The sequence below is a fragment of the Onychomys torridus genome, chromosome 13 (assembly GCF_903995425.1).
Source record: "Onychomys torridus chromosome 13, mOncTor1.1, whole genome shotgun sequence".
Taxonomy (NCBI): Eukaryota; Metazoa; Chordata; class Mammalia; order Rodentia; family Cricetidae; genus Onychomys; species Onychomys torridus.
In genome coordinates, this window is record NC_050455.1 from 29,941,594 (window position 1) to 29,968,328 (window position 26,735).

The following is a 26,735-nucleotide window of genomic DNA, read 5'->3' on the forward strand; positions in this document are numbered from 1 at the left end:
TAAGAAAATGGATTGTGAGTGGCCTGAACATTGGAAGAATGGTTGAAGAAATGGGATTAAATGGCTGGTTATCTTCAGTGAAATTTCTATTTAAATACTTATACTAAAGTTGATGTTCACCTTATTATGCTTAACATACAAAGTAATCAGTTGTTTTATAGATTTTTTTTTAGATAGTCATTGAGAATACCCTAGGAGTTTTTTTGTACAAGGATGAGTCTTATCATTCAGTTTTTCTACTCCTTCAGCCAAATGTTTCTATTTCCCACATTACCAAAGAATACATTACCAGTCATCAGCAAGAGCTGAGGTCTATACTTGTTTCTTTAGTTTAAAGCCCAGTATCTGGGAACTGGGAAGATGGCTTATTAGCTAAAGTATTGATGGTGCAAGCATGAAGAGCTGAGTTCTATCCTGTCTTAGTAAGGATTTTTATTACTGGGGTCATTGTCAGATTTCTTCTCGGGACTGCCAGCCCCTAAATAATGACATAGAGACTTATTGTTAATTATGAAAGTTTGGCCTTAGCTCAGGCTTGTCCCACTAGCTCTTATAACTTATATTAACCTGTTTATATTAACCTATATTCTGCCACTTGGCTTTTTACCTCTCTTCCATTCTGTACGTTCAACTCCCTCTACATCTCTGGCATCTACACCTTTCTTCCTCCCTATGTTCCTGTCTCTGTCCAGAAGTCCTGCTGATTCTCTCCTGTCTAGCTATTGACAATTCATCTCTTTATTAAAATAAGCAGATGCCTTAGGCAGGCAAGGTAAAATAGCAACACATCTTCATACAATGTGATAAAATATCCCACAATATGTGATAAAGGCCATGACCAAAAGTAACTTGAGGAGGAAAGGGTTTATTTCAGCTTATACCTCTCTGATCATACTGGATCACTGAGGGTAATCCAGGTGGGCACTAAAGTCAGAAACCTAGAGGTACAAACTGATGCAGAGTCCATGGAAGAGTGCTGCTTACTGGCTTGCTCCTTGTGGCTTGCTCAGCCTGATTTCTTATAGCACCCAGGACCACCAGCTCAGGGGTAGCACAATCTACCTTAAGCTGGACTCTCTACCATTAATTATCAATCAAGAAAGTGTCCCTTAATACAAGGGGAGGTGCTTTGTCTTAACACAACTTGATATGCCATGCTTGGTTGATACCCATGGGAGGCATGGATGAGGGGGCAGAGGGGAGGTAGAGGGAGGGAATGAAAGGAAAGAAGGGGGGGGAATGCAGCTAGAATGTAAAATAAATTAATAAATTAAATTTAAAAAATAATAATTAAATTAAAAAGAAATAAAATTTCCTATAGGCTTAGCCACAGGCCTACTTAGTCAGGACATTTTTTATCTTAATTGAGGTTTCACCTTCTTAAATGACTATCACTTGTGTCAAATTGACATAAAACTAGCCAGTACAAATCTCCAGCACAAGGAAAAATGTGGTGGCAGGCTTATAACCCTAGCACTGGAAAGGCTGAGACCATCAGATTCTAGCCAGTCTAGCCTAATGAGCAGTGAGACCTAAGTCCCAGGGAGACACCTTGTATAACAAAAAGGATCTCCAGCCTTCATGTGTATCCACAAATACACACACACACACACACACACACACACACACACACACACACACACACAAACCAAACCAAACAAAGCCCAAGAAACAGGACAATTGGCATGACTACCTGTCTCTCTATGGAGATCCTGGGACCAGACTGCCTGATTCTTCATGCCAGTTCCATTTTGTAATGGCATTGGGCTTCTGCTTACCCTTCCTGGGCCTCAGTTTCCCTTTCTGCAAAAAGTGAAAGACAACAAGTATCTTTCCTAGGGATTCTGCAGATCTCAAATGAGTCTCAATGAGGAAACTGCATAAGACAACACATGGCATGTAGTAAACATCCCACTTAATGATCTCTATTATTATGACAGGTTATTAATATAGGCTGTGCCTATATAGAGAAACTTTTGCTTAGCTCTGCCTTTATCCCATTTTGAACTCCTAATTAAAAGAATAGCAATTAATTACCATCCAATTAGCTGAGATACAGGTTAAGGCAGAGCTGCTAAATTCTGCAAGGCTTTCTCTTCTATTATCATCTGAAGACAGCCTGGTGAAAATGAGGAGTTATTCCCATTTGGTAAAAAATGAAAGGGCAGCTCAATTTCCCTTTCCTCTGCTTACTGGGTTTCTTTAAAGTTTATCATTAATGGGGGACGGAGTGTGCCAGATAAGCTCCTGTCAAAAAGGTAGCTTTCCACTGGAACAGTGCAATGTGGTGAAGAAATAGACAGGGGTCTTGAAGCTAAAACAACCAAAAACAATCCTAGCCTTGTCTTTTACTGGCTTTGTAAGCCCTGGACCACTTAGTCAAGTTTTATCAAATCTGGTTTGCTATTCAATAAGTATGCACATTTATTTCAGAACAGTGAGAAGATCCCCCCAGGGGACATTAAGTGGCCCCCCTGGAGAGTCAATTATCTTGGCTGAGGAGAAATTTTCCAGGTAAAGTTTAAGGTTGGAGCCAGCCGCCACTCAGCCTATAGTGCAGAGGGCAGACTCCACAGGAAGCTAGGCAAACCAAATATTAAGGTGAAAACTCCCTGCTGTATGTCTGAGTAGCATCTCAATGGGCATGTGGTAGGTGCCCATAGTTCAGTAATTCAGTGCAGAATTTTTAAAATTAATATCAATACTAGTCATTACCCATTTCTGTCTGTTTCCAGGCTCCCATCTCTGTGTAGCCTGAGAATTGTGATAAACCATTCTCCCTAGATTTCTGAAAATGATTCTTCTGTCAAGAATACACACCATTCAAAAAAGGCCATTTGATGTTCCTTATAGCAAAAGTCAAACAGAATGGCAGCCTATTGTTACCTGGAAAAGGCAGGTCCTAGCCAGCTACCTACTTGTCCTGAGGTAGAAAAGCACTTTAGTCCCCACCTCTCTCCACAGGCTGAAACATTCAGTGAGATGCTGCCAGATGCAGGACAGCATGGAGCTCAGTATCTCCAGCCTGGAACTGTACCAATGTAGGCCAATGTTATCAACACATAGGGCTCCCTTCCCCCCTGCTACTCTCCCTTCCCTTCCCCTTCCCTCTTCATTTCCTTTCTCCTCCTCTACTTTCCTGTCCTTTCCTATGCTCCCCTCTCCTTTTCTTCCACCTTTCTCCATCAGGTATGTGATTCTATGCAATATCCTCTTTCTCCAACTACTTTATCATACAAAGTTATCTTCACTGTCAGGAACAACAGCCTCTTCTGGAGAGTGTTTTTGCTCCTATTTATTTATTTATTTATTTATTTATTTATTTATTTATCTGTCCCAGATGATAGATTATTTGTTTAGAAGATTTTCTCCATTTGGATTTGAGTTATCTACCTTTTGTCCCAGGGCACAACATCCCAGTGGTAACCGTGCTGTGGTCCCAAGCAGGGTTCCACACAGAACTGGCCTCTGACCCCCTCTAGACCCTGGGCATATCCTTTTAGTGCTCTTTAGATTTTTGCCTGTCTTTCTAGGATCCTGCCTCTACACTATTGCTGTGGCCATCCGGACTTTGCATCTCTTCCTTGTTGGACTTCTCATGAGAGCGTCTTCTGCTCTCGAGGTTTTCTGCTTAATGCTGACTTCCTTCAGAGTGATGCATGACTCACACATGTTCTGAGACAGTTCTTCTATTTCATCTGTGTTGCTCAGATCCCTGAGTTCTCTGGCTCTTGAATAATTAATTGTTCTAGCATAGGCTGACTCTTTTTGAACCATGAGAAACAATAGAAGTTTAGGTCTGCATTTGCTCACAAACACATTCTCCCCCTTAGTAAGACCCATGCCCTGCTTGGCTATTCCATATTTATTAAACAGTATTAGCAAATATTATATGTTTATTATGTCACAAAGGGCTTTTTCGTGAACTAATGAAGTGCACACTTCAGACACTACTGGTTGTTACCAGAGCAGCCGCAGTAAGAGAATACATGAAGAGTGTGAACTATCTCCACACATCACTAAGAGAGTCAGCATGCTTTATCCTTTAAGTTAGTCCTGTGCCAATATTTTGGAGGGAGAGAGCTTAAATTTCTTACACAAATATAAGAATGAAATATCTAAGAAAATAGAGACTTTTCAAGTTGTTCTAAGTCTATTATGCTTAGAGGTGTTATTGAAGGTAGAGTCATTACGGTGTCCATGCTTTACAGTAAATGTCTTAACCCTTGCAGCTTGTTGGCACTTCCAATATATCTCTTGCAGAAGTGTGTGTGTGTGTGTGTGTGTGTGTGTGTGTGTGTGAGAGAGAGAGAGAGAGAGAGAGAGAGAGAGAGAGAGATATTGGAACATATTTTCACCAAAACCCAGAATATCTTGGTTTGAACTCCTGTCACTTCTCAAGCCTGTGACTTTGGACTGGGCTAATTTAATATTAAGCTGCATTCATTTTCATGAAAAGCAAAGTAAAAGAGCACCACTTAATGGATTACTATGAAGACTGACACATATGGGGTCCTCCATCAATTGCATTAATTTATATTTTTATTATTATACTAAAGTTTTGGCTGGGAGGATAGCTGTGGCCTTGTTCACAACTGGAGTTCTTTTGCAAAACAGGTGGTGATGTAGATTTAGTTTGTTGCTTCAAATGCTGTTTAGATTTGTTGGGGATAATGTGATAAACACAACACCACCCCAGAGAAGAAACAGGTCATTCTCAAGACAGCTTTTCAGTCCTGATAGTTCTCTCCCTCTGCATCCTTGGTGTTGGGAGTGTGTTTGTATGTTCAGATGAAGAAATGGATAAAGTTAATAGGTGCTAAGTGTGCCTATATGAGTTTGATATAGTTCTCAAGAATCTTGTTATAAGCTTCAGAAAATTAACTCTTACTAGATTAATCAGAAAGAGAATTTCCAGGCCTAAAGATTATAAATCTGTCTCTAGGGCCAAATTGAGACTCTGCTAAATGATGGGCTGTTTCTCTCTATTTTTCAGCTTTTCCTGTCTCCCTTGGCTCACTGTTCCATGAATGTCTTCCCCAGCTGGTGTGAAAGATGGCTATTGGACTCACATTTCCCAGTTTGGCAACCTCCCACAGAATACAGCATTTATGACCCATATGTTCTAGCAGAACAGTCCCAGTGAGGGCTCACATCTACCTAGCTTGAGTCACACAGCAAGCCAGCATCACCCACTGTGGTCATGTTAGGGAACTCTATTCACATCAGGGCCATATATCCTCCCTTTGTGACCTAGATATTGATTAAGACATAGGGTGGGTCATGGGAAACTTGCCCCAGTTTACAAAAAAAAAAAAAATAAGTTGAAGAAAAGGATAAAGGCAAATTTGTAGAATGAATGGAGGCAGGTAGGAAAGGGGTTAGAGTGGGCCACAGAACTTGGACTAGATGACTAATAAGGACTTTGGGGGTCAGAGTAATAATGTGTGACCTTAGCTAAAAGGAAGGAGAAAAAACCTAAGGCTGCAATGAAATAAAATGAGGAGAAAGGCAATTAGAGAGCAAACAGTCCTTGAAAAGTGGAATAGTCATGTCATCACAAGCTGTTTAAGAGAAGAAGATACCCAACCATGGAGTCAAGCTTCAGGATTATCAGCTTTATTCAAATCACTGATTGCTCTAAAACCTAACAGGTTCAAAACCAGAGGTGGGAAGGTGGGTCTGAACATTACCAAATAGGAAAGTTATACCAATATGAAGTATAGATAGAGTAGCTAGGAAAGTTGATTGCTATGTAAGTTCTATAATAATGCAAGGTCCTTTATATTAACAAGTCATTATACATGAGGACTAATTTATACACACATAGCCATATACAAAATAAGGCACTTTGAACTTGTTGGACAGGCCATGCAATTTGATTGCTGTCAAGCCAGCCTATTTTATCATGATTATATTGGATGTCTCCTGATAGTACTTCTTCTAAAGACTTTCATGAGTCAGAGGTCTTTAGTTATTTGTAAAGAATTTTCTGTCTCTTTAAGCCTCTCTCTCTCTCTCTCTCTCTCTCTCTCTCTCTCTCTCTCTCTCTCTCCTTCTCCCTCTCTTCTCTCTCCCTGTCATATACCCAAAATCTCTAATCATATGGTGTATATATATATATATTATATATAATATATATATCAGTTTTCTGTTCAATTCATTTGTCCTATGCATAAACATTTACTGAACATCTACATACACCCTAGAATATACTCTCGCAGCCTGACCTGTGTATATTAGTACGGTGTAGAATTCAGAAGGCCATTGATACAGCCTACAGCCTTATGTGGAAAACAGCCATTTAAATTAATAAACCTGGAAGAATACACATATACACTGTGCATGTACACACACACACACACACACACACAGAGAGAGAGAGAGAGAGAGAGAGAGAGAGAGAGAGAGAGAGAGAGAGAGAGAGAGAATGTCAGGCTTCTACATACATGATGTTATGAAAATATAAAAGTTAAAGTTAAAAGCCAGAAACAAGAGATTAGGATGATCTTTAATTGTTCTTTAATTGTACTGGAGAATAGAATGGGCAATCCATTCTGTGAAGTTACATTTCAGCTGTGTTTGTGCTGATGTGAGCAGGTTAAGCCAGTGTAGACGAGAAGAGTGTGTGTTTCTGGCAAGGGGAGAACAAATTGAAAACCCTGAAGTGTAAAAAGGGCCATAGGGCAGGAGCTGAAGTGAGATCATGGCTTTCTTTATTGCCGTGTACTAACTCTTCTGTGCAATACACTCCACCTGGCGCAGAGGGTGTCTTATCCATTGTCATCCCTCATAGCATCCATACGCTGGTTCTGAAGGCACTGTCTCTGCTCCAGACCCACCCTTCTTGGCTATGCTTTGTGATGCCAGGACTAGGATTCAGGATCACCACCCCAACTAACCAGTCACACAAGGACACTCTTCATGTACAAAGCTGTCTTTCTGCTAGGTTTTGTCAGTAGGGGATGCTGGAGGAAGGCGTGAGACATGCAGCTGAAGAAGATTCCTGGCTTGTTTCAAGCTACATCTGCTTTGCTTTGCCTTAGAGCCATTGGCTGTTCTCTCTCCATCATGATCTCAGAGGTTGACTCCTACAGGTACCTTCCCCAGTAGTGTGGCAGGCTTCCTCAGGCATATGGACCCTCCTCCACCAGACACCTCTTCTAAACTGTTTAAGCTTTAGCATTTGCACATTCTTCTGTCCATCTTTACAGACAGTAGCTGTAGCCCCTGGTCATTCTGGTCATCTCTTCAGTGTCACTTTTATCCTTCTAATGTCTGTTTATTTACCTTTTATTGAATTCTCCATGTTAAGATTAATAGTGGAGTATATGCTTTCCTGACTGATATGTGGATGGCTTAATTATCTTTTCTTGCTCATATACACTACCTCTTAAATAGGCATCCCAGGTGGGCCCACCCAACGCCAAAATGCCCTTGAGTAAAGAAAATGTTTGCCAAGAGCAAGAAATGATGATTGTCAAGCTTAAGAACGTTTTGTACAGAAGCATGCGTAGCCTGCCTATTTCTCTACCATTCAATGCATCTTCAAAGGTTAGCAGAATTAGAAAAACATCAATTTGCTCATTATTGACTTCTCAGCTGTGAAACTAAGAGTATCTTTTAGCAGCCTTGATAAATTAAATCTGGCCACCTCTCTCCCAGACTGGGAGGCTCCTGCATCATTGACAGAGAAGACATGGCAGGCCATCTCTCCCAGCCCAGCCGCTGCTGTAATGTGGTACATTGTACTCACAGTCATTAGCAGGTGGAGAATTTGAAGTGTGGGTAGATTACAGAGATGCCTCCTTTAAAAATGCATAAGCACTTTGTGAGTTTGCTAAGTCATGTCTCACTCAGCTGGCCTTGAATTTTTCATGGAGGCATATTTTGTAGGCTTTCCTCTCCTACTTCTTACCAGTAAGAACCGCTGCACTCAGGGCTCTGTGGAAGCTGGGACACCTCAGTCATACCACCTGCTTGTCTGGTCCTTGACTTTGCTGAGATGTAAAATATTCAAAGGTTTGAATGTAGATATTTGGACAGCTGATTTTCCCACTTTCCCTGCATTTAATTTAAAATTCAAAATTCTTCCTATCCTGCATTTAGATAACTCAAGTAAATTTTTATACCAGAGGACTCATCTACTTGTTAACTTTTAAGCACTGCACTGAAAGATTCCTTTCTTCCAGAAATATTCCTGGTAATATGGTATCTGCTAGATACTTTTTATGCTTATCATTATTCTCCATTCCAATGGCAAGTCAGGCATTACCAGATACTCAGTTAATACTTTCCTACTGCGTCTCTGCTACAGGGTCCTTCCTAATGAGGCACTTGAGCCATCAGTAAATATTGACTATACAGTGCATTTGTAGCCGAATCATCATTATATCAGTCAAATTTCTCATTGAAATGTTTATGCCGACTGAGGCCTGGCTTGTAGTAAGGCCAATATATTTGAACGAATGGAGTACATATTTTGTTCTATAGACTGAGGCATACTTTACTTCAATGATTTCATTTAATTTTCTTCAAACATCTGTAAACAAAAAACTATTAGTTTAATTATTTTTCAAATGACTCTCAGAGATCTCAAGTAACTGTTCCAAAGACCCACACTTGTCAAATTGTTGTAACTAATGCTGGAGCCTGAGATCTTTTCTGCCAAGTTTTCAACTTGAAACATCTGAAAGTATGTTTTTAGCACATGTGTTCATTCATCAAACATTTATCAAAAATCTATTATGTGCCAGATACCAAAATGGTTGCAGAAGCCATCAAATTCAGAAATGGCTTATAAAAAACAAAGTGGTATTATCAAATTTTAGGTTTTAGCAATTCATAAACCTCTGAAAGTCACTGGATTTTCTTCTCTTTTTAATACCATTAAGTTAGACTTTTCTTTGAAAGAAATAATTTTCTACTTATATATGGCCAATCAGTTACAACCTGTTTTCTAGCTAAATGGAAAGACTCCAAGCAGTGTTGAAACGTCCCAGATTAGGAGTGAAAGTATTTAAATCTGCAGCTCTGGGGTATTTGTGATGCTGCTTTTCTCCACAGTTGGAAAGGTCCTAGAATACCGTACATAGCAGAACTGGCCTTGCTTAGGTCTTTCATGACTTCTTAAGGTTTGTGAGCATGCCTCTGAGAGACTGCAAAGTCAAAGTGCCCTGTGTTTCCAGCCTTCTTCCTTCCTAGTTTCATACCTCTGCTTCAGTTACATTCTTGGGAAGAAGGTAGTTGGACACAGTGCTTCCAGGGAGGAGATGGTGAACATCTCTGTTCAACATGACTATTTTCAAATTTCATATTGTCTCTGTTTGGACTATATTAATCCCATCTTCTTTCTTGATTTCAAAAGAATATAAAAACCTCAGAAGCCATTTTATAAATTACCTTGCCCAAATCGTAAAATATCCAAATGTTCTTGTGACATATTGAAATGCGCAGTAGTGACAAGCTCCACCAAAAGTAAGTTGTTCAGTTTCCTTGTAAGAGTGACAGTGCCCAGGATGAATGAAAGGTAATAGTTATATTTGCCTGGAAGCTGGAATATCCCAGATGACACTTAGATGCAGGATCTTCCCAGCATCTTTAGGAGACAAGCTGCAGTGCCAGGCCCCTTGATTGCTAATGCAGTGCAAGGCTGCACATGGGTGCACAGGGGTCAATCACATATGGGTTTGGGTGCTGCTTTAAAGGCTCTTATTTAAAGGCTCTTAAGAAGATTCAAACTTCCTTTGGAGCCTTGGTGACTGAAGGGACTTTCTTGTGGAAGAGAACTCCCAGGCAGGAACATACATTTCTGTTGACTCAGAGGGCTTATGGCCAAAATGTTTTGTCACCTTGTTTTAAGGTAATAGACAAGTATGTTCCAGATAGTAAGTATGTATGTTTGTATGTATGTATGTATGTATGTATGTATGTATGTATGCATGTGTGTGTGTATGTGTGTGTGTGTGTGTGTGTGTGTGTGTGTGTGTATCCTCCCTGCCTCTTTCCTACAATTCCCTTCCTTATTCTAGTCCTTCTTCCCTTTTTTTTCCTCAATGCTAAATCTAATTTCTAAACATTCTCCAGTGGACCAAGTTACATAAACTCCTGTCTGAAGTGATTACTTTTATTTAGTCCAATTCATTGGACCTACCCCACTTTGAGTTGTATCAGTAAAGAATGATCCCGTTGTCAGGCAGCTGAGGCAGATTCTGACCAGAGGTGAGAAATATTTCCCTCAATATCCCCTGGCAGACTGAAAGCGTTTTTCATTGTTGATATTTCCAAGCACCAGCTGGTACATGTGGAGCAGTTTCTCTGTTGTGCAGAAGATATTTAGTTGTAATAACTGAGAATAGCTGTGGAGTTACTGCTATTATGATTCCTTTTGGTTAATTGGATTGTGGCGTTTAATTTAATAGCTGTATAAATGCAATGATTACTCAGTCATATGTTAGAAAGTGAGTCTATGAGTGTGTAAAAATTAGTTGTTTGGGGGCTGTGATTTAGAGAAAAGTATTTTTACTTCTGAAAAAATATGAATAGTTGTCAAGTGTGAGAATCATTTAACATGTGAAATAGAGACATTCCATAGGATGTCAAGGGGTGACTTTTTAAAATAGGTTCATTTCTTTGATCATATTAGAAATGGCAATGAACTATATTTTTCATAATGATACCTATAAAATCAAACTGCATTTTAAAAACTCAGAATATATTTTATTATTTTTCTGTTATATTATTATCATAAAGATATTAGTCTTCCTTCATATTTTTATGGCGTTAGTGAAGTGGGTGAATTGAAATGCCCAGCTGCACCAGGCTTTCTCTTTTGTCCACCAGCCAGTTCCCAAATCATAACACAGCAACTTATTTGTTATGAATGCTCAGACTAGCTTAGGCTCATTTCTGGTTAGCTCTTTTAACTTAACGTGTTTCTCTTTATCTACCTTTTTCTCCTGGGATTTCTACTTTTCTTTCCTTCTATGTATCTTACTTTCACTGCTTCTCCTGACTGCTGGCTGGGGGGCTGCCTGGCTTCTTGGCTTCAGCGTGTCTCTCTCTTTTTCCCTCATTCTCTTCCCCTTCTTTCTCTTCTCTCTTTTTCTTCCCCCATTTATTCACTCTGCCTGCCAGCCCCCACCTATTCCTCTCTCTACCTAGCAATTGGCCATTCAGTTCTTTATTGGACCAATCAGGTGCCTTAGGCAGACATGGTGAAATAAATGCAACACATTTTTTTTGCATGATTAAACACTCATCTTTACATCATTGAACAAATGCAGCATAAATAAATGTCACATACCTTTACATAATTAAAGTAATCTTCAGCAGCATAAATAATTTTTAACACATCTTTTCTAGTTAAAGTAATATTGCACAACACCCAACCTGTAATATATGATCAGTACATAGAATGATTCCACAAGGTTTGGGGCTATTCAGAGATTGGAAGGATAGAGGCCAAAATTTATGTCTGAAAAAGTTCTTTTGGCCATGATTGTGAATTTTTCAAAGTTCATGGAGCCACCGACTGTGTACCTGAAAAATTGTTCTGTCTCCAAACTGCTGGACTCATTTTCAAGAGTCAACACTTAGGGGATGGGGACAGAAACTCTCACATTGGTTTAAATTAAAAAGGGATGTTTTTGGATCACATAACTGACAAGCCCACTGACAAGACTAGCTACAGGCATGGCTAGATCCAGCTACTTTAAAGTTATTATTAAGATGCTCTGTATTATTAAGTTTCTTTGTTATACCTTGGGTGATTCATTAGACTTGCAACAATGAGCACATCATCATGTCTACATTGGGAAGATGATGGTCTAATAGCTTCTGGGACACACGTAAGGTAGTTATGTGCAATAGTTAAGGTGCTTAAAAAGTACAGCCATACCTGTGGGGAGACAGACATTTTTAGGAGAGATGCATAGGGACTTCAGAGAAATTCACACTTGAACAGTATTTTGAGAAGCAAGAATTTTACAGACAGGCAATTTGTTTTAGGAAGCAGTTAACTGACTTGGTTATAATACTTGGGACATCTGTATTCAAATCCCAGCTCTTCTACTAACTATTCAAACCATGGCGTATCTGTTAAGCTCTCTGGGTCTTGGTGTTTCCATGTGTGCAAATGCCAAGTGGAGCTTTTGTGCTCATAGGATGATGGAGAGCCAAGTAGATGATGGGGCTGGCCAGAGCCCTCTTCACTAACCACTACCATTTCCCCTTGGATAGCCTCTTCCTGAATCCTGACTGTTACAGGTGTGGCTTTAGCTGAGGGTTTAATGTTACCCATGGTAAAATTGGCAAGCACTTTCTGAGATTACTGTCAACCATTCCATTCCGCTTGTTTCAGCTAAATCATCTCTAAGACTCTAGGTAGCAAGAAAATACTTATCTTGGTGTTAGTGCTGGTAGAACTGAAGTCCTAGAAATTTGGGTCTGTCAAGTGCCAGGTTTGATAAACACCTGGGTATTTCTGACGGGGCTCTTCAGTGCAGTGCCAGTGTGCTTAAGCATGATACCATAGTCTACTAGATGCACAGTCTTCTATTAGTGATGGACGTCCATTCAATGACTTAGCTTCTGGATGTTGCTGTGGTGAATAACCCTTATTCTTTTGAGTACTAATGTGTTCTGCCTCTGCATCACCCTGAGTTGCTGGCACTCATTTTTGGGGTCTGTGTTTGCCTTTCAGGTGAGCCTTCCAGATGGTCCTCTTCTCATTGCGACTGCTGCTGCAAAAATGGCAAAGGAGACAAAGGGGAGAGCGGGACCTCCTGCAATGACCTCTCCACTTCCAGCTGTGACAGCCAGTCAGAGGCCAGCTCTCCCCAGGAGACGGTGATCTGTGGTCCTGTAACGCGCCAGAGCAACATCCAGACTCTGGACCGGCCCATTAAGAAGGGCCCCGTGCAGCTGATCCAACAGTCAGAGATGAGGCGGAAAAGTGACCTGCTCAGGACTCTGACGTCAGGCTCCAGGGAGTCGAACATAAGCAGCAAAAAGAAAGCTGCGAAAGAAAAGCTCTCCATCGAAGAAGAGCTGGAGAAGTGCATCCAGGATTTCCTGAAGATAAAAATTCCAGATCGCTTCCCCGAGAGAAAACATCCTTGGCAGTCTGAACTTTTACGGAAGTATCATCTATAGGGGAGGGCTGGGGATAGTCACCATTTTGAAATAAACCTCCCCAAAGGAAGACATATGTTAAAGGAAAAATGACAACTAATGAATGATCCACATTTGTTAGAACACAATAGTCCATTGATGTGCTACTGCCTACTTTAACTAGCTCACCTTAACGTGTAAATCCACAGGGTAGATTTCTTTTCAGATGTGGAACCAGAAGTGCGCTCCTGTGTTGTCCTTTGTCTTTTATTAACTTGGTCCCATGTGCTGAGAGTCTTACATACAATGAAAGCTGGCTACATGTGAGTAGCTCACAGACTTTGGGAGTCATCTATCCCAAACCATTTTTTTTTTCTCCCTCTCATTTTCTGCCTCCTTCCTTTGGTCAAGGATGGGGAAAGAGATATGATCCAGTGGCATAAGTCAAGGTTTTTCATTTTTTCTTTCCTTTTGTTCATGGGGTGAGGGGAGAATGGCAGATTTGTATGATTTTTCACTTAGATCTCTATGTGCCAGTTTCTATTGACTCTGTATGCATGAGCACATGTGCAACACAAGCACAATATATGTCTGTACATATGCACAATGGATGCACATGACCCAGGGGCTGGACAGCCAAGGACTGACACCCTGCTGCCAGCTGCCCCCACAAGAGCACTTCAGACAAAGGAACCTCTGCCTCTTTATTAAAGCCCTCCTGGGCAGGTTTTCCAGCCTCCCTTGGCAACACCTTCTAATGTTGAATAGGCTCGAATCATCAACAAATTCTCTTTCTTATTTTGAAATGAATACCCCCAGGCTCCTTTGCACTGCTGTGCTCTTTCCCTACACTAGGAGACAGTGAGATGAGCTAGTGGAACACTGTTTGTGTTTTAAGAAACTCGCAAATATTCTCATCCATAAACACAGCTTTGAGATGCCCTGCACTCAGCCTTCTCCATTCTTATTTGATGATCACCATTCTCTACCTGAATCAGAGTTCTAATTTGCCCACATTTTCCTGATGAGGCCTTTTGTACAATTCAGGCAAGTTCTTTGCATCCTTATGAGTCGTGAAGCTATGAATAACACACAATAATTAAAGATGCATCCAGCCTTCAGTTTGCTTGCTTTAAAGGATTTGTACCCCACATGCTTCCTAATTTCTCATACGAACTTTAAACTACACCTGTACATTGTTGCTTGCTTATAGCCAGGCTTGGTTGCCTTTGGGATTCTGGGGTTTGGCTGTGGCCATACTATGGTTTAGTTGTACCATTTCTAAAATGTCTGTAATGACCCAAGTGGGTGGGGCTGGAACACAAAAGTTATGAATTTGACTTTTAAAGCTTTTTTAAAAAATATATTCCTGACCTGTACAGATATAGTCCAAAAGAAATTGTTAACAATGTCTATCCACATGACTCTTGTCTTCTATTAATCTCTCAATAGTTCTTTTGTTCACTTGTGCTAAATGAATGTCCAAAGACAACTTTAAATTTTCAGCATTCCTCATACATATCAGTGGTAACTGGAAAAAAAAATGATTTGTCACTATAATGTGCCAAGCATTCCTAATTTTTTGGTGTGTGTGTGTGTGTGTGTGTGTGTGTGTGTGTGTGTATACATGTGTGCTCACATATGTGTAATTAGCACAGGTAATAAAGACAACCAGACAATTTCTATGGGAGGAAAATCTAATGATCAGTTTCTTCTTTCTGAAAACCTTCATTTAGGTACATTAATTTTAGAATCTCCTCATTGATTTATTGGTACCCATTAGCGTATAGTTGTCTTTCTATATTTTTTGTAATTCTTTACTACACAGGTGGATAATAGGATAAGGCAATGCTTTCTTGTCCTGATGCTTCAGAGAGTTTAAAATTTTATTTAAGTGAAAAAGAAAGTTTGCTTGGGGTGCTGAGTTGCCAGGAAAATTATCATTTATAAAAGTATTCTTTTGTGTATTAATATTTTAGCAGATAGATGATGGATAGCTTTGTGTAAAGCCTACTAATGTACCTTCATTCTATGTTTCTTGATGGTACTTCAAAGATACCATCATAGTAACTATATAAGATACTGAGAAGCATCATGGATCTTAATAGATCAGAAGACAGTGGATGTAAATGACTGACCAGATGATTATTGACTCACTGAAATGCCTTTCAGAGAATCTGAGATTTCAATAAATTGGCCAAAGTTCCAAGTTTCCTTAAATTTCAGCCCTAATCATAATTGTATCAAGACAGTGAAGCACTCAAGAACTGGGCTGACCATCAACCCATAGTTACTACTTCACTTTTCAAATAGGAAATGAAATGCTATACCCAAAGTATCATAGCAATGTTCTTCAGGCTCTGTTGTTAAGGCATTTCTTTTTTCTTCACAGATACTCTTTGTACCTACAGTGAACAAGCTTAGTAGTATAAATCTGTTGAAAAACAACAACATATCACTTTCAGTTTGGGCTACTTGTAAAATAGCATCTTACCCATGGTAAATGTTTAAAAAGAAAAGACCAAAAGCATGGCATTCACTTGTAAGGGTGTTGACATGTTCAGGAATAGAGCCTGGGTTAGTAGAAGGCTTTGAGGAGGCGCCAAGAACATAAAGTCTTATGTTCCCTTTGGCATGGAGTTATCTAGCATGCTCCTTATAGTCTTCAACACACTGGGAATAACCTTTGGCTAATGAACCATGAGATTAAACATTCTGATATCCCTGGCTTCTGAGCCCTAAGTTCAGTTATGGACAGAACAATATTATATACAGTTCAGTTCTTGAATGTGGATTTTGGCAGGAGCTATACATTGTTGTTATCAAGAAATGAATAGTATTGGATGGTCAAATGAATGAGACCTGACATGTGTATAGACTGAGTTTGGGCTGCTTCTCTGAAATCATGTAAGGCTAAATTCTATGAACTTGGGGAGGTTATTCCTTAAATGGATATGTAGTTTCCTGAAGTCAGGGACCCACTATTGAGTAGGGAACACTATGCAAACAGCAGAGGGAAAAGGAAAACACGTTAACATAATTTATAGTTACCTCTTCCACTGCTCAGAAAAAAAAAATGCACTGATGTAGTCATGAGCAACCCTGTGAAGTGACTTCCAAAATACACTGTGATGTATTCCAGTGCACATCAGCATAGCTGTCCTACTGGACATGCATGCATGCTGCGTTTTTAAAAGGGAGGAAGAGTGCAATGACAAACATATCTCCACAGTGGAATACCTATTCCAGCTGACTCATTTTGGAGCAACATTTGACTAAACGAGGGATCACATGGAACCTCCCATGTATCACTTGGCCTTGTTTGATTCAGAAGCATCCTTTCTCACAGATGGCAGGTGTCTGTTCATTATTTATTCTCTTCGCTACCCCTGACTTTGATTCTGGATGATGTTTGCTTTTCCAGACTCTCCATTACTCCAGTTTGATAAGCAGAACATGCTCCAAGGAGGGAAGGAAATGGCAGATACAATATTAAAAAAAATTACTCCAGTACAGTTCCTACAATGAAAGTCAAAATTTGATTCTCAAACTTTTCTTTGCTATCACTTCAATCTTCCAATTTGGTGTAGAGTAGAGTAGACCAACACAGAAGAGATGAGAGTTGGCATTCTCTACCATTGGATACATAGTCATGGAATTTGAGTAATGGTGGCCTTATGTTTGATCTTTGCTAGAATTAATAAGACATTTTCTGTGAACTTATAGGATGAATTTTTGTCATCTCTACTTGACATAACAATTTTCTAAGGAAAAATGAAGGGAATTATTTTCCCCCTGGTGACTCTGTGGCAGATAAATGTTTTTGCCAATTTGCATGCTGAGTTATAGGTTTTAGCATGGGCCATTTCTCTTTTTAATGTCTTGGTATTGTTGGCATCTTGCAATCTTGATGGCCTACTGGTTCCAATTTATTTATTTTCTCTTATAGTGTCAAAAGAACACACTAGAGAAAGAATCAGAGTGAGCAGTGTGTATTTGGACCTACAATGGAGTTAGATGTCATTGGTAAGGGACTGTACAATGATAGATACCTGCAAAGAAATTAGAGGAAATGGAAAATGCTAGAATGAGTTTGATTTATATTGCCTTCATCACTTTGGTTCTAGATGAAATGGTTATTGCTCCCCATCCCCGTGGAAAGAAGAGTCTTCAGCTTTAATAACTACAGCCTTGTGATGCAGCCACAGAATTTGCTTTGAAATGTCTGTTCTTCTTATTTTGCTATGGACACTGGAAAGGGGATTTTCCCCCAGTGACCACTGCCGCAAACACTTTTGTAGTTTGGTATTCATCACACATTAAATCCATTTATGGCACTTTCTGAAAAGGAGATCCCCTTATGTAGATTTCAGAGTCAGATTCATAAAGCTTGAAGCAGGGCCAGGGAATCTGCATTCTGAACTAGTATCTTTAATCATTTTGATGATGAAAGGACCACACCTTAAGAAATGCTGTTGAAGAACGAAGGAGAAGTCAACATATAATTCAAAGCAAGTGCCTTTCATTGTCTATGAAAAGTCCATTAAATCATGCTTTGGGACTAGGCCACAGTATGTCTCCAAAATCCCTTTATCACTTTATCTGCCATTCAACCAAAGTCTTCTTCCCAGAAGGTCTATGTTTGTGCCTTTTCCTTGAGTCAGAAAGCCTATATCACTACAGCTTTATCTTTTGGCAGATGGGCCTCCGCTCCTCAGTCAGAAAGCCTGTATCAGTATAGCTTTATCCCAGGTGGATGGGGAATATCTCTGCAAGAAGTGTCTTTGAATAATACCCAACAGGCAATGAAAGTAATGATGCTTTTTGTGCCAGCTGTTCATTTTATTACTCAGTTTGGGTCAAAGGAGCCAGAGAGTAATCCATAATTTAATGACTGTGCTGCACCAAAAATGGTTCCATTGATGAAATACACAGATAACACCAAAGCAATGTGGAATAATCAGTGAATTCAGCTGTTAATCAATTCAACCCTGAACCATTGAATTGCTTGCTCTGTCCAGTTTGACTTAAGCAGGATATGAGGCTCATGGATGATGGAGATCTTGAACCATAACATTAACCAAAAATGTAAATGAAAAGCCTAGGTATAAGAATAAACATACAGGAATGGACAGAAAGAATTAAAAATGGTGATAACCCAGCTGTAAGGGCACAAAGGAAGTGTAGTGCTAGAATTTTCCTAGTCATTCTACCAGAAGAGATTGCCACACCATAATCTCTCTCTCCTCCCGCTCCTGTTGTCTGTCTGTCTGTCTATGTCTGTCTGTCTTTCTCTCATACACACATACACTACAGAGGCTGGAAGGTTACAATGACTCACCCAGTTGACCCTACCATATAACAGAAGAATAACTGAATAAATGACAAATGTCCATATGGTAGGAGAAGTAGAATAATTAACTTGTCATGAGTATTATTGAACATATAAATAAATACAAAAGGAAGTGAGGAACAGCTAATGAAATAGATGACCTTGAGCAGCTAACTAAGATAACTTGTAAGCACACACACACACACACACACACACACACACACACACACACACAAATAGTTCAATTTGTTTCAGTCTGTTGCTTTCCCAGCTCTGCACCCAAATGGGAAGATGCTTTTATTGGCCTAACTTCCTAACCTTTTTAAAAAACAAATTCTTCTTGTTTGTGAACAAATTGCATTGTTAATTGGGTAATGAATTTTAAGCTCTAGAATGTCAGCCATCCTTTATTTAGGGAAACTATTTTTAAAAAGATAAAGAACAAAATGTTCCCTAACCCAGCAATTATCATATGGTTTGTCCTGGAGGAGGGTAGGGGTAATTTTCCTGTTAATCAGCCTTGTAAAAGCACTTAGAGGCCAACTAAGGATTTAGTGAGTCTGAACTTCTGTGATCTGCTCTGTCTTGTTTAAGTTATTCTTAGAACAAACCTTTAGCTATTCCCTGAATTTACACAATAAAAACCAGAAAAGGTTTAGGTTCCCTTTTTTTTTTTTCTTGCTGATATTGGCTCTATCCATCACTGAAGGAAGCAGAACCAGAAAGCCAATGCATTACAAAGTAGTGAAGAGTTACTGTAAAGTTGCATCTGTGTGTCCACAGTGTGGATATGAACACAGGTGTATGCCTTGGTTTACATTCATGGTAGGCCAGTGGTTATTGGCCATGCAAGTACATAGGAAAAGTCCTTGGTTAAAAAATTTAATGTATTTTTAAATTCTGAACAATAGGTTATCATTTAGAATATCAACTAATTAATATTGGTCCCCTGGTATTATTAAAACATTACACATGTCTGAGGTGTGGGGTGATCAAACTCCCTGTCATGATGTGTAAAGTCAAGAATGAAATCTTACATAAAAATAAACAAACAAGTAGGAAAGAAATAGAAGGTAGTGTCAAGAATTAAACCAGGGTCTAGGGCAGGGAGGCAAGAGCTCCAGCCCTTGGCTACAACGGAAGCCCAGAAGAATGCATTTTGGGGAAGTTAAACTAGCATTCATGTTGGTCATTAACCATTTTTCTTCATTGTGACCAGGGGTCAGTAGTTCATCTTTTTGTGTGTAGACAAATAATTTTAGAAATTCTTTTGATTTGCATAGGCTATGTACATTTATGGCAGTTACTGCCAACTAAGGATGTTTTTGTGGCCCAGTAGTCTTTGGCAATACCTGCAGACATTTTTGACTGGCAGGTGCTGCTGAAATCCAGAGAGTAGGGATGAGAGACTGCCAAGACTCCTCCAGTGCTCAAGAAAGACCCTCATGGCAAAGAATTGTCCATTCAAAAATCTTAATACTGCCTAAGTTGAGAAACTTAACTAAGGAATGCTTTACATTTCTTTTTCTTTCCTTTCGTTTTCCTCAATATAATACCTCTCTTGATCATTTGGGATTTCTATATAGTGCACCCTGATCACATTGACCTCCCATTCCTCACAGTTCCACCCTTCCACCCTTGCACCTCCCCCCCCCCCACACACACACAAAGAAAGAAATACACTAACTCCTACTTGTGTTGCCCACTCATTGGAGCATGGTCAAACTCCCAGTGGCTAGCCCCTCAAGATAAATGAATCCTTCCCCTCCCCCTGCTAGAAGCCATGGCTTCCCTTTTGCACTGTGTTTAGAAAAATCTTCCTGGTTGAGGTACAAGCTAGGCCAGAACAACAATCACCAACTAAAGAGTATATGGGATTGATGATGTCTGATGCAACCGTCACTTTATATAGATGTGAGAGCTGAGGTTTAGAAGAAGGAATATGCCATCATTTTGTAGGGCCATGAAATGGAAGTGGCAGTCTGTGGCTTAGGCAGCCAGGGGATTTCTAGGTGAGTTTTTTTGCTTTTCTCACCCAATTACACTTTGTTGATATTGTCAGTCAGGTTAACAAATAAGTGTGTTAGTTCTGAAGCACTTTGGAGTCTTTGGGGTTTTGCATGACTCCACTGGAATGCTTTTTGAGCTGATCAACAGTAGACTAATAAGGTCTCAGATACAAAATCAGGAGGAGTAGAAAGTTCTCATAGTGGACCAAAGATTCCATCATTTTAACTGTTCATTGTAGACCTTATTTCTTTGGATTGAGGCACTTAGATCTTGGAAAAAATATGTTTCCTTGTTTCATAGACTTGCACAGGTCTGGTTCTCACTCCCTGTTGTCATAGACATGACAAACCTCAGAAGCCCTGGGTGCTGAGCCTCATCTAGTAGGCACATGCCAACTCTGAGGAAACTTTTGTGGCCTTAAATAATTGGTATCTATTTTAAATTAATCAGACCAGCATTAAAGTGATAGAATAAAGATTATCTTATCCCCATTTTACAAAAGGGAAACTAAAGACCGGAGAGTTTAAATCAATCAATCATATATTTGTTTGTGTACGTACCCATCAAATATTGGTAGAATGCATGCTGTGTAAACACCACTGCAGCAAACAATACAACTACTCAGAAATCTGATTTTGGATAAAGAACTTGAATTCATATTACCTCTGTATGTCTACTATATTTATCCTATATGTATATATTATATCAACATATTAGAATTATCAGTTAAAAACCAAGTCTTAAGGAATGTGTATTAACGATTTGTCATTTCAGGCCAGAAATTCTACTTGGTATTTAACATACTTTATTTCACTAAATCATTTACTAATCTAACAATGTATCCTCCCGCACCGGCCCTGACCCCCGTCACTGCTGCTTGCCTTACAGATAAGCTAAATGACATTCAGAGAGAGAGAATGGGACATATAGGCCCATAAAAACAGTGGCAGAAACACATTTTTACTTGGGTTTATTATTGTACTCCAATGGCTGTGGACTTAACCACCCCACCAAATAACCACTTCCCTTTTTATTATGAACTTTTGTCTATTTCTCTTTTTCTTTTACTATAAGTGAAGGGTAGCCAGTATGATCTCTGTCCAGCCCCCTTTCTAAAATAAATGAGTTATTTAAAACCATGACTACTATCAGACATGAATTTCCAGAGGAGATAAGGAAAAGGCAAATTTGGAAGGCTGTTCTCTGTTCTCTCTGCCATGGGCTTTATTTTGCACTCCAAACCCTTTGGGGGACAGTCAAAGCACACAACTAATAATCTCTGTCCAGTCCTAAGGAATACTCACCCTAAGCTGTTCTCTGTACTAGGAGGGCTGTACTTGAGACTGCTTCCCATGCTGTGTACAGGGCACCAGGGCAAAACTCAAAAGACATACACCAGGTAGGAGGCTGTGCACATGTGTTATACAGACATGTGTCTATGTACACTTTTGCTTTCTCATTTTGACTTTCTTTTTGCAAATATTAGTGGCTATTTTTTATTCAAGTCAGATCAAAAGTACAAATGAATTGGCTTCCCACAGAATCTCATGATTACTCTTCTAAGCTGGGGTGGAGGACAAAGCAAAAATTGTCAATGAAATACAAGAGTATGTGTGTGCAAGGAGCATGGGTATCTGGTGTTTTGTGTGTTGGTATATAAATTACATGTATATATGTATATATGTGTGTACATCTATCTAGATGTATATATATAAATAGCTATATATCTATACATATTTATACACATAAACACATAACTTGAAACTTTGAAATTTTGAGTTTAGGAAACTAATTATTACAGTTTATATTGGTTTCCTAGATAGTCTATTGTAGTTCTGGTTTCCAGAATTCTCTTCTACTATGAATGTATATATTTATTAATGATACAGAGAATATGATACAAATATCTAGATTTAACTTCTACAGATAAAACTGTATTTAAAGAAATGCCAAACCATGGGTTTGAATTTCAAACTATATGTTTCAAAATGTTCACAACAAAAACAAAACAAAGCAAAAGGAAAGAAACAAATTGCCACCAAATGAAAAGTGGTGATTTTTAAGAAGAAAAGAAAAGAAAAAAAAAACGACAGCAGAAACCCACTGACTATTGCCCAGTGCTCTCTCACTCACCTGTTGATTAAATTGCTCTCTCTTGTAGTCCATGGGGTCTATGCGGCCTGCATGATCATGAGTGACACTGGTTATCAGTCTAACTATGTTGAAGTTACAGCAATTGGTTTAAAATATGCATCTTGTAAATAGGTGCCAAGTCTCCAGGGCACATTGAGCACTCTCTCTCTAGTCTCCTGCCAATCACCTTTTCAGCCTGTTTACACAAGTATCAAAAAGTTGTTCAGAAAAGGAGGATCAGAGTCAAATGAAAGAAAGTGTGTCTTACTTGTTAGGATATCCTACAGACAGAAGAGCCAACTGTCTAAATTTGGGGCAAAAAGGTAGGCTCTATTCTCAGAGTCAAGTGCTCTGGAGGTTGTGGGAGAATGCAAGAAGTGTTTGAAGTTAACCTATGCGGGGCTTCTTGGGATCAGTTTGTAAGCACATAAGCCTGACCCTTCAATGAAAGTCTGTTTCCCAAGCCAGGGCTCAGCTGATAGAGCAAGATTCTTTCTTCCTGGGCACCTATGTGGAGTGCCACAGAACCAGACAACCCGGCACCCCATTGGGCAAATTATCTCCCTAAGCCCTCTGTGTTGTCTTGCAGGCTTGAGGAAGAAATGCCTTTTCTTCATGCTTTTTAATGAAATGTTCTAATGACGTTTGAGAACTCTTGCAGTAATTTTCTTTGTTCCCAACATTTTGGAACGGATGGGAAGTTTTACATCATCCTGTCCTTGAGTTCCCTTGCAATTTTTCCCATTTATTTATTTTTATTTTTTATATTAAAGGAAACTGAATCAGGAAAATTTTCTTAACATGTTCTGCCTAGTTTAGAGAATGGCAATGTAGTTATGGAAAGCATGCAAGGTGGGGAGGTGGGGGTACCAATGGTGCTCGTTACTGTCTCTCTGTATAAGAAACTGGATTCATGATTTATTGAAATGGTATCCTATCTAAAACATTCGGAGAAACTACCTTACAAGAGCTTCCCTTCAGACGTTTCCCTGAAATTTGTTAATGGGATCAGCTTCCAGTGACACTCTTCAGGCTGACACTAGCATTCAGCTAAGTCTGTAATGAACGACTCTGAGATAGTGGAAGGAAGCTAAAAAAAGTTAAGCTCTCATTCTCCACATCTTTCACAACAAGCAGAGCAGTAGATAGAACCCAATAAACAGAACAATTTCTTTAAATTACATGTACATGTTTAAATAATATTCGTATCACCTTTGACCCTTCTCATCTTTGAGGCTGTGCTGAATAAGCTACCTGAGATCTCCAGATACATACAGCAGGGATTGTCACATTTCTCTTTTCATCTGTCTTTGATGCTTTGAATGTGATGTTACCCCACATGGAGGCATCTGGATTTTGCTGGAGCTAACACTGAATGGTGATTGACAGGGGCTTTGCTCATGTTCCTTTTTTGCTGACCTCATTCCGCACTTGATGATGGGTCAGCTTGTTGCACATTAATACATACCAAGGGACACCCATTGAAATTACCTCTTTGCTTTTCCAAGGCAGTTTGCTTGTACATAAGTGTAACGTCAACTTGTTTACTGGTTCTTTTGTGTATAATTGTGATAGCGGGTTTAGCTCAAGCCCTAAGAGAATCTGTTTACTGAATGGTGTTAAAATGAATGTGCTTATTACAGTATAAACATCATTAATTATGGACTCACATGAATGCATGTCTATATGTCATCAATTTCCATCAGCTCAGATGTTCAGCTGTCTGCAGTCTGTGAATAGCAAAAGTACATAAGCTGCTGTGACTGATAACTTAGTAACCGTTTTACCTTGCTTTGTAGCACTGTAGATCTTAGCTTGCTGTATTTCTTTCTTGTATATTTGATTTGTGAGAGAAACATGGTTTAAAAAAAGAATACTACCAATGTCCCAGTAGAACTGCACAGCATTTTGGCAATCATTGGTCAACTCAAAAGGCAAGTACCTACAGATGGAACAAAAGCCTGAGCAACACATGGGTATATTCATACATATGTCTATTATGTAAGGTCTGCAGTGCTAATGACTACCATCCATCCTCACTGCCAATGGGAACAAACTACCTTCTTTGGAATCACTGATGGATATGGAAAAAATCATTTTCTATCAACTGCTTTCATACTTTGTTTTGTTCTTATAGTATGGTAGATGATACCAGTGCAGTATCAGTCTTGTAAAATTGTGTGACAAAAACTGCAAAAGTAATTCTGTGGATATATTTTAAAAGGCAGAACTATATTTCAGATTCTTGTGTGAATATAATTACAAAACTAGGTAACTATTTTTACGTGTTTCCATAATGACTCCATTTCATAAACATTGTAATTTAGCACCAATCATAATAAATCATTTGGTAACATTTAGTTGTTATATATAAATATATATATTTCAAGTACATGTAAGAGATCAATGAGTCAACATTATTTCATGCTAACTCAACATTTTACATGAAAGAGAATTATTGTTAGAGTTAGTTTATTTCTAGTTTGGTATGGCAGGTGGTCAAACAGGAGTATAGGAAAGAGGAGATTTGATAAATTGGTTATTTATATAGAGATTTAATATATTTAATATTAAATTGCTATCAGGACAATGAGTAGAAGCCCTGCCTCTGTCTCTTATTGATTAGATGGTCTTGCAATAATTATTATTATTTATGAAATATCATCAGACCCTGGTTTCTTCTTTTGTAAATGTAAAACAACAGACCATAAGATTCTTGTGATAATTAAATCAGATAATCCAAAGAGATAATTTATCAAGGTGTCTAACTCATCAAATAGATACAATAATAATTCATACAGCTTCATTCCTACCACTCCGAAAATGCCAATTTTAAAGTGGGGTTTGGCTTCAGCACTCTAAATGTCTGAATGTATTTATTTATCTCCTGTTAGTAATTTATGAAATTGCCTATAAATATTCATTATGATTTTCAATCAAAGGGGGAAAGTATTGAAGAAAAGTATTTCCTCAGATACAAATTTTGAAAATCACTTGATTTTTTGCTATGGTGCCATGTGTCCAGCAGAGCACTTTTCCCTATAACACACACTCAAAAATGGAAAGGATTGGACGGTGTACAGTTTGAGAAATATAGTATCTTTCATGCATCCCACTTTGTAATTTCAAAGTCTTCTTCATAATATTTAATGTGACCTCTATGGATTTTTCAGTAAAGAATCTTTTCAAACTTGTTAACCCAGAGTCTCCTACACTTTGCTCACAAAAGCTGTTTGCAGTTTTGAGGCACACACTTGGGAATCACTGACCCATCCCTGGTCAAGTATAAGAGAGAGAAAACCGGAGACTCCAAGAGGGAGCAGCTCTGTTTCAGGTGGGTTTGGAACCTCCTCTGTGGCCTCAGGCCAGGCCTTCTTTTCCACAGCACTTGTGTAAATGACTGGAGACAGTTATTCTGACTCCATAGCACCTCTTCTCACATGGACCTAGTGTGTAGTCACATGAAGCACTGAAATCCAAGTGGCAGAAAGGAAGGACTCCAAGGCATAGGCATCCAAAGATGTAGTCACCCAGACTACATGGGGTCGAGTGCAGGCTCTGGTTTGTTTCCATAGGCTGATTTTTTTCAGTTGTCTCCATTAAGACAGAAACCCTCCACCACACTGAACTCAAAAGACCAGAGGAATAAAAGTTTACACAGACAAAAGCAATAGGGATGTTTGAGAGGAACTTTCCCTATGTATTAGTAGGTGGAATGCTATAGGGCTTCTCCTGAAAAGCCCTGTGCTGAGAAGGTGAAAATTGAATGAAATCCAAAGCCCCAGAGATTGGTTTAAAGTAAGTATATTTCATTAGACTCAGGCACAGGAAAGGCTTTCACCTCTGCATACTGCTCCAGTAGGACAGATGAAGAGAAATTAACATCAAGAGGAAAAGTTGGATGCACACTTTCTGACTACAGCATCAAAGTCTGAACAGCTGCAAGCATTTCACTGACCTTGTTCTGTTTAATGCAGAATCTAGTTTCCTCACAAATGCAGGCTTCAAGGACCCTGAGCTGGGGTGATAAGAACACTTCACCACACTGGGAGGTGGGGAGTGGGACAGGTGGCAGGTAGGTGGTGTGCATCAGGGAAAGAATTCTCATTAGTGATTTTTGGAGGCTTTTAGGTGGAGTGTTTCTTTC

At 39.2% G+C, this 26,735-nt stretch overlaps 1 protein-coding gene across 3 annotated transcripts in view; it reads left to right on the top strand.

Annotated features, from left to right (window-relative positions):
• Kctd16 (potassium channel tetramerization domain containing 16) overlaps positions 1 to 14,673 on the top strand; it is a 283,202-nt gene extending 268,529 nt beyond the window's left edge. For all 3 annotated transcript variants that reach the window (XM_036204711.1, XM_036204712.1, XM_036204713.1), the window contains exon 3: positions 12,704 to 14,673. In XM_036204711.1, coding sequence (XP_036060604.1) covers positions 12,704 to 13,155 — 452 coding nt within the window. In that variant the 3' untranslated portion in view covers positions 13,156 to 14,673. The remainder of the gene's footprint in view (positions 1 to 12,703) is intronic.
• The last annotated feature ends 12,062 nt before the right edge of the window (positions 14,674 to 26,735 follow it).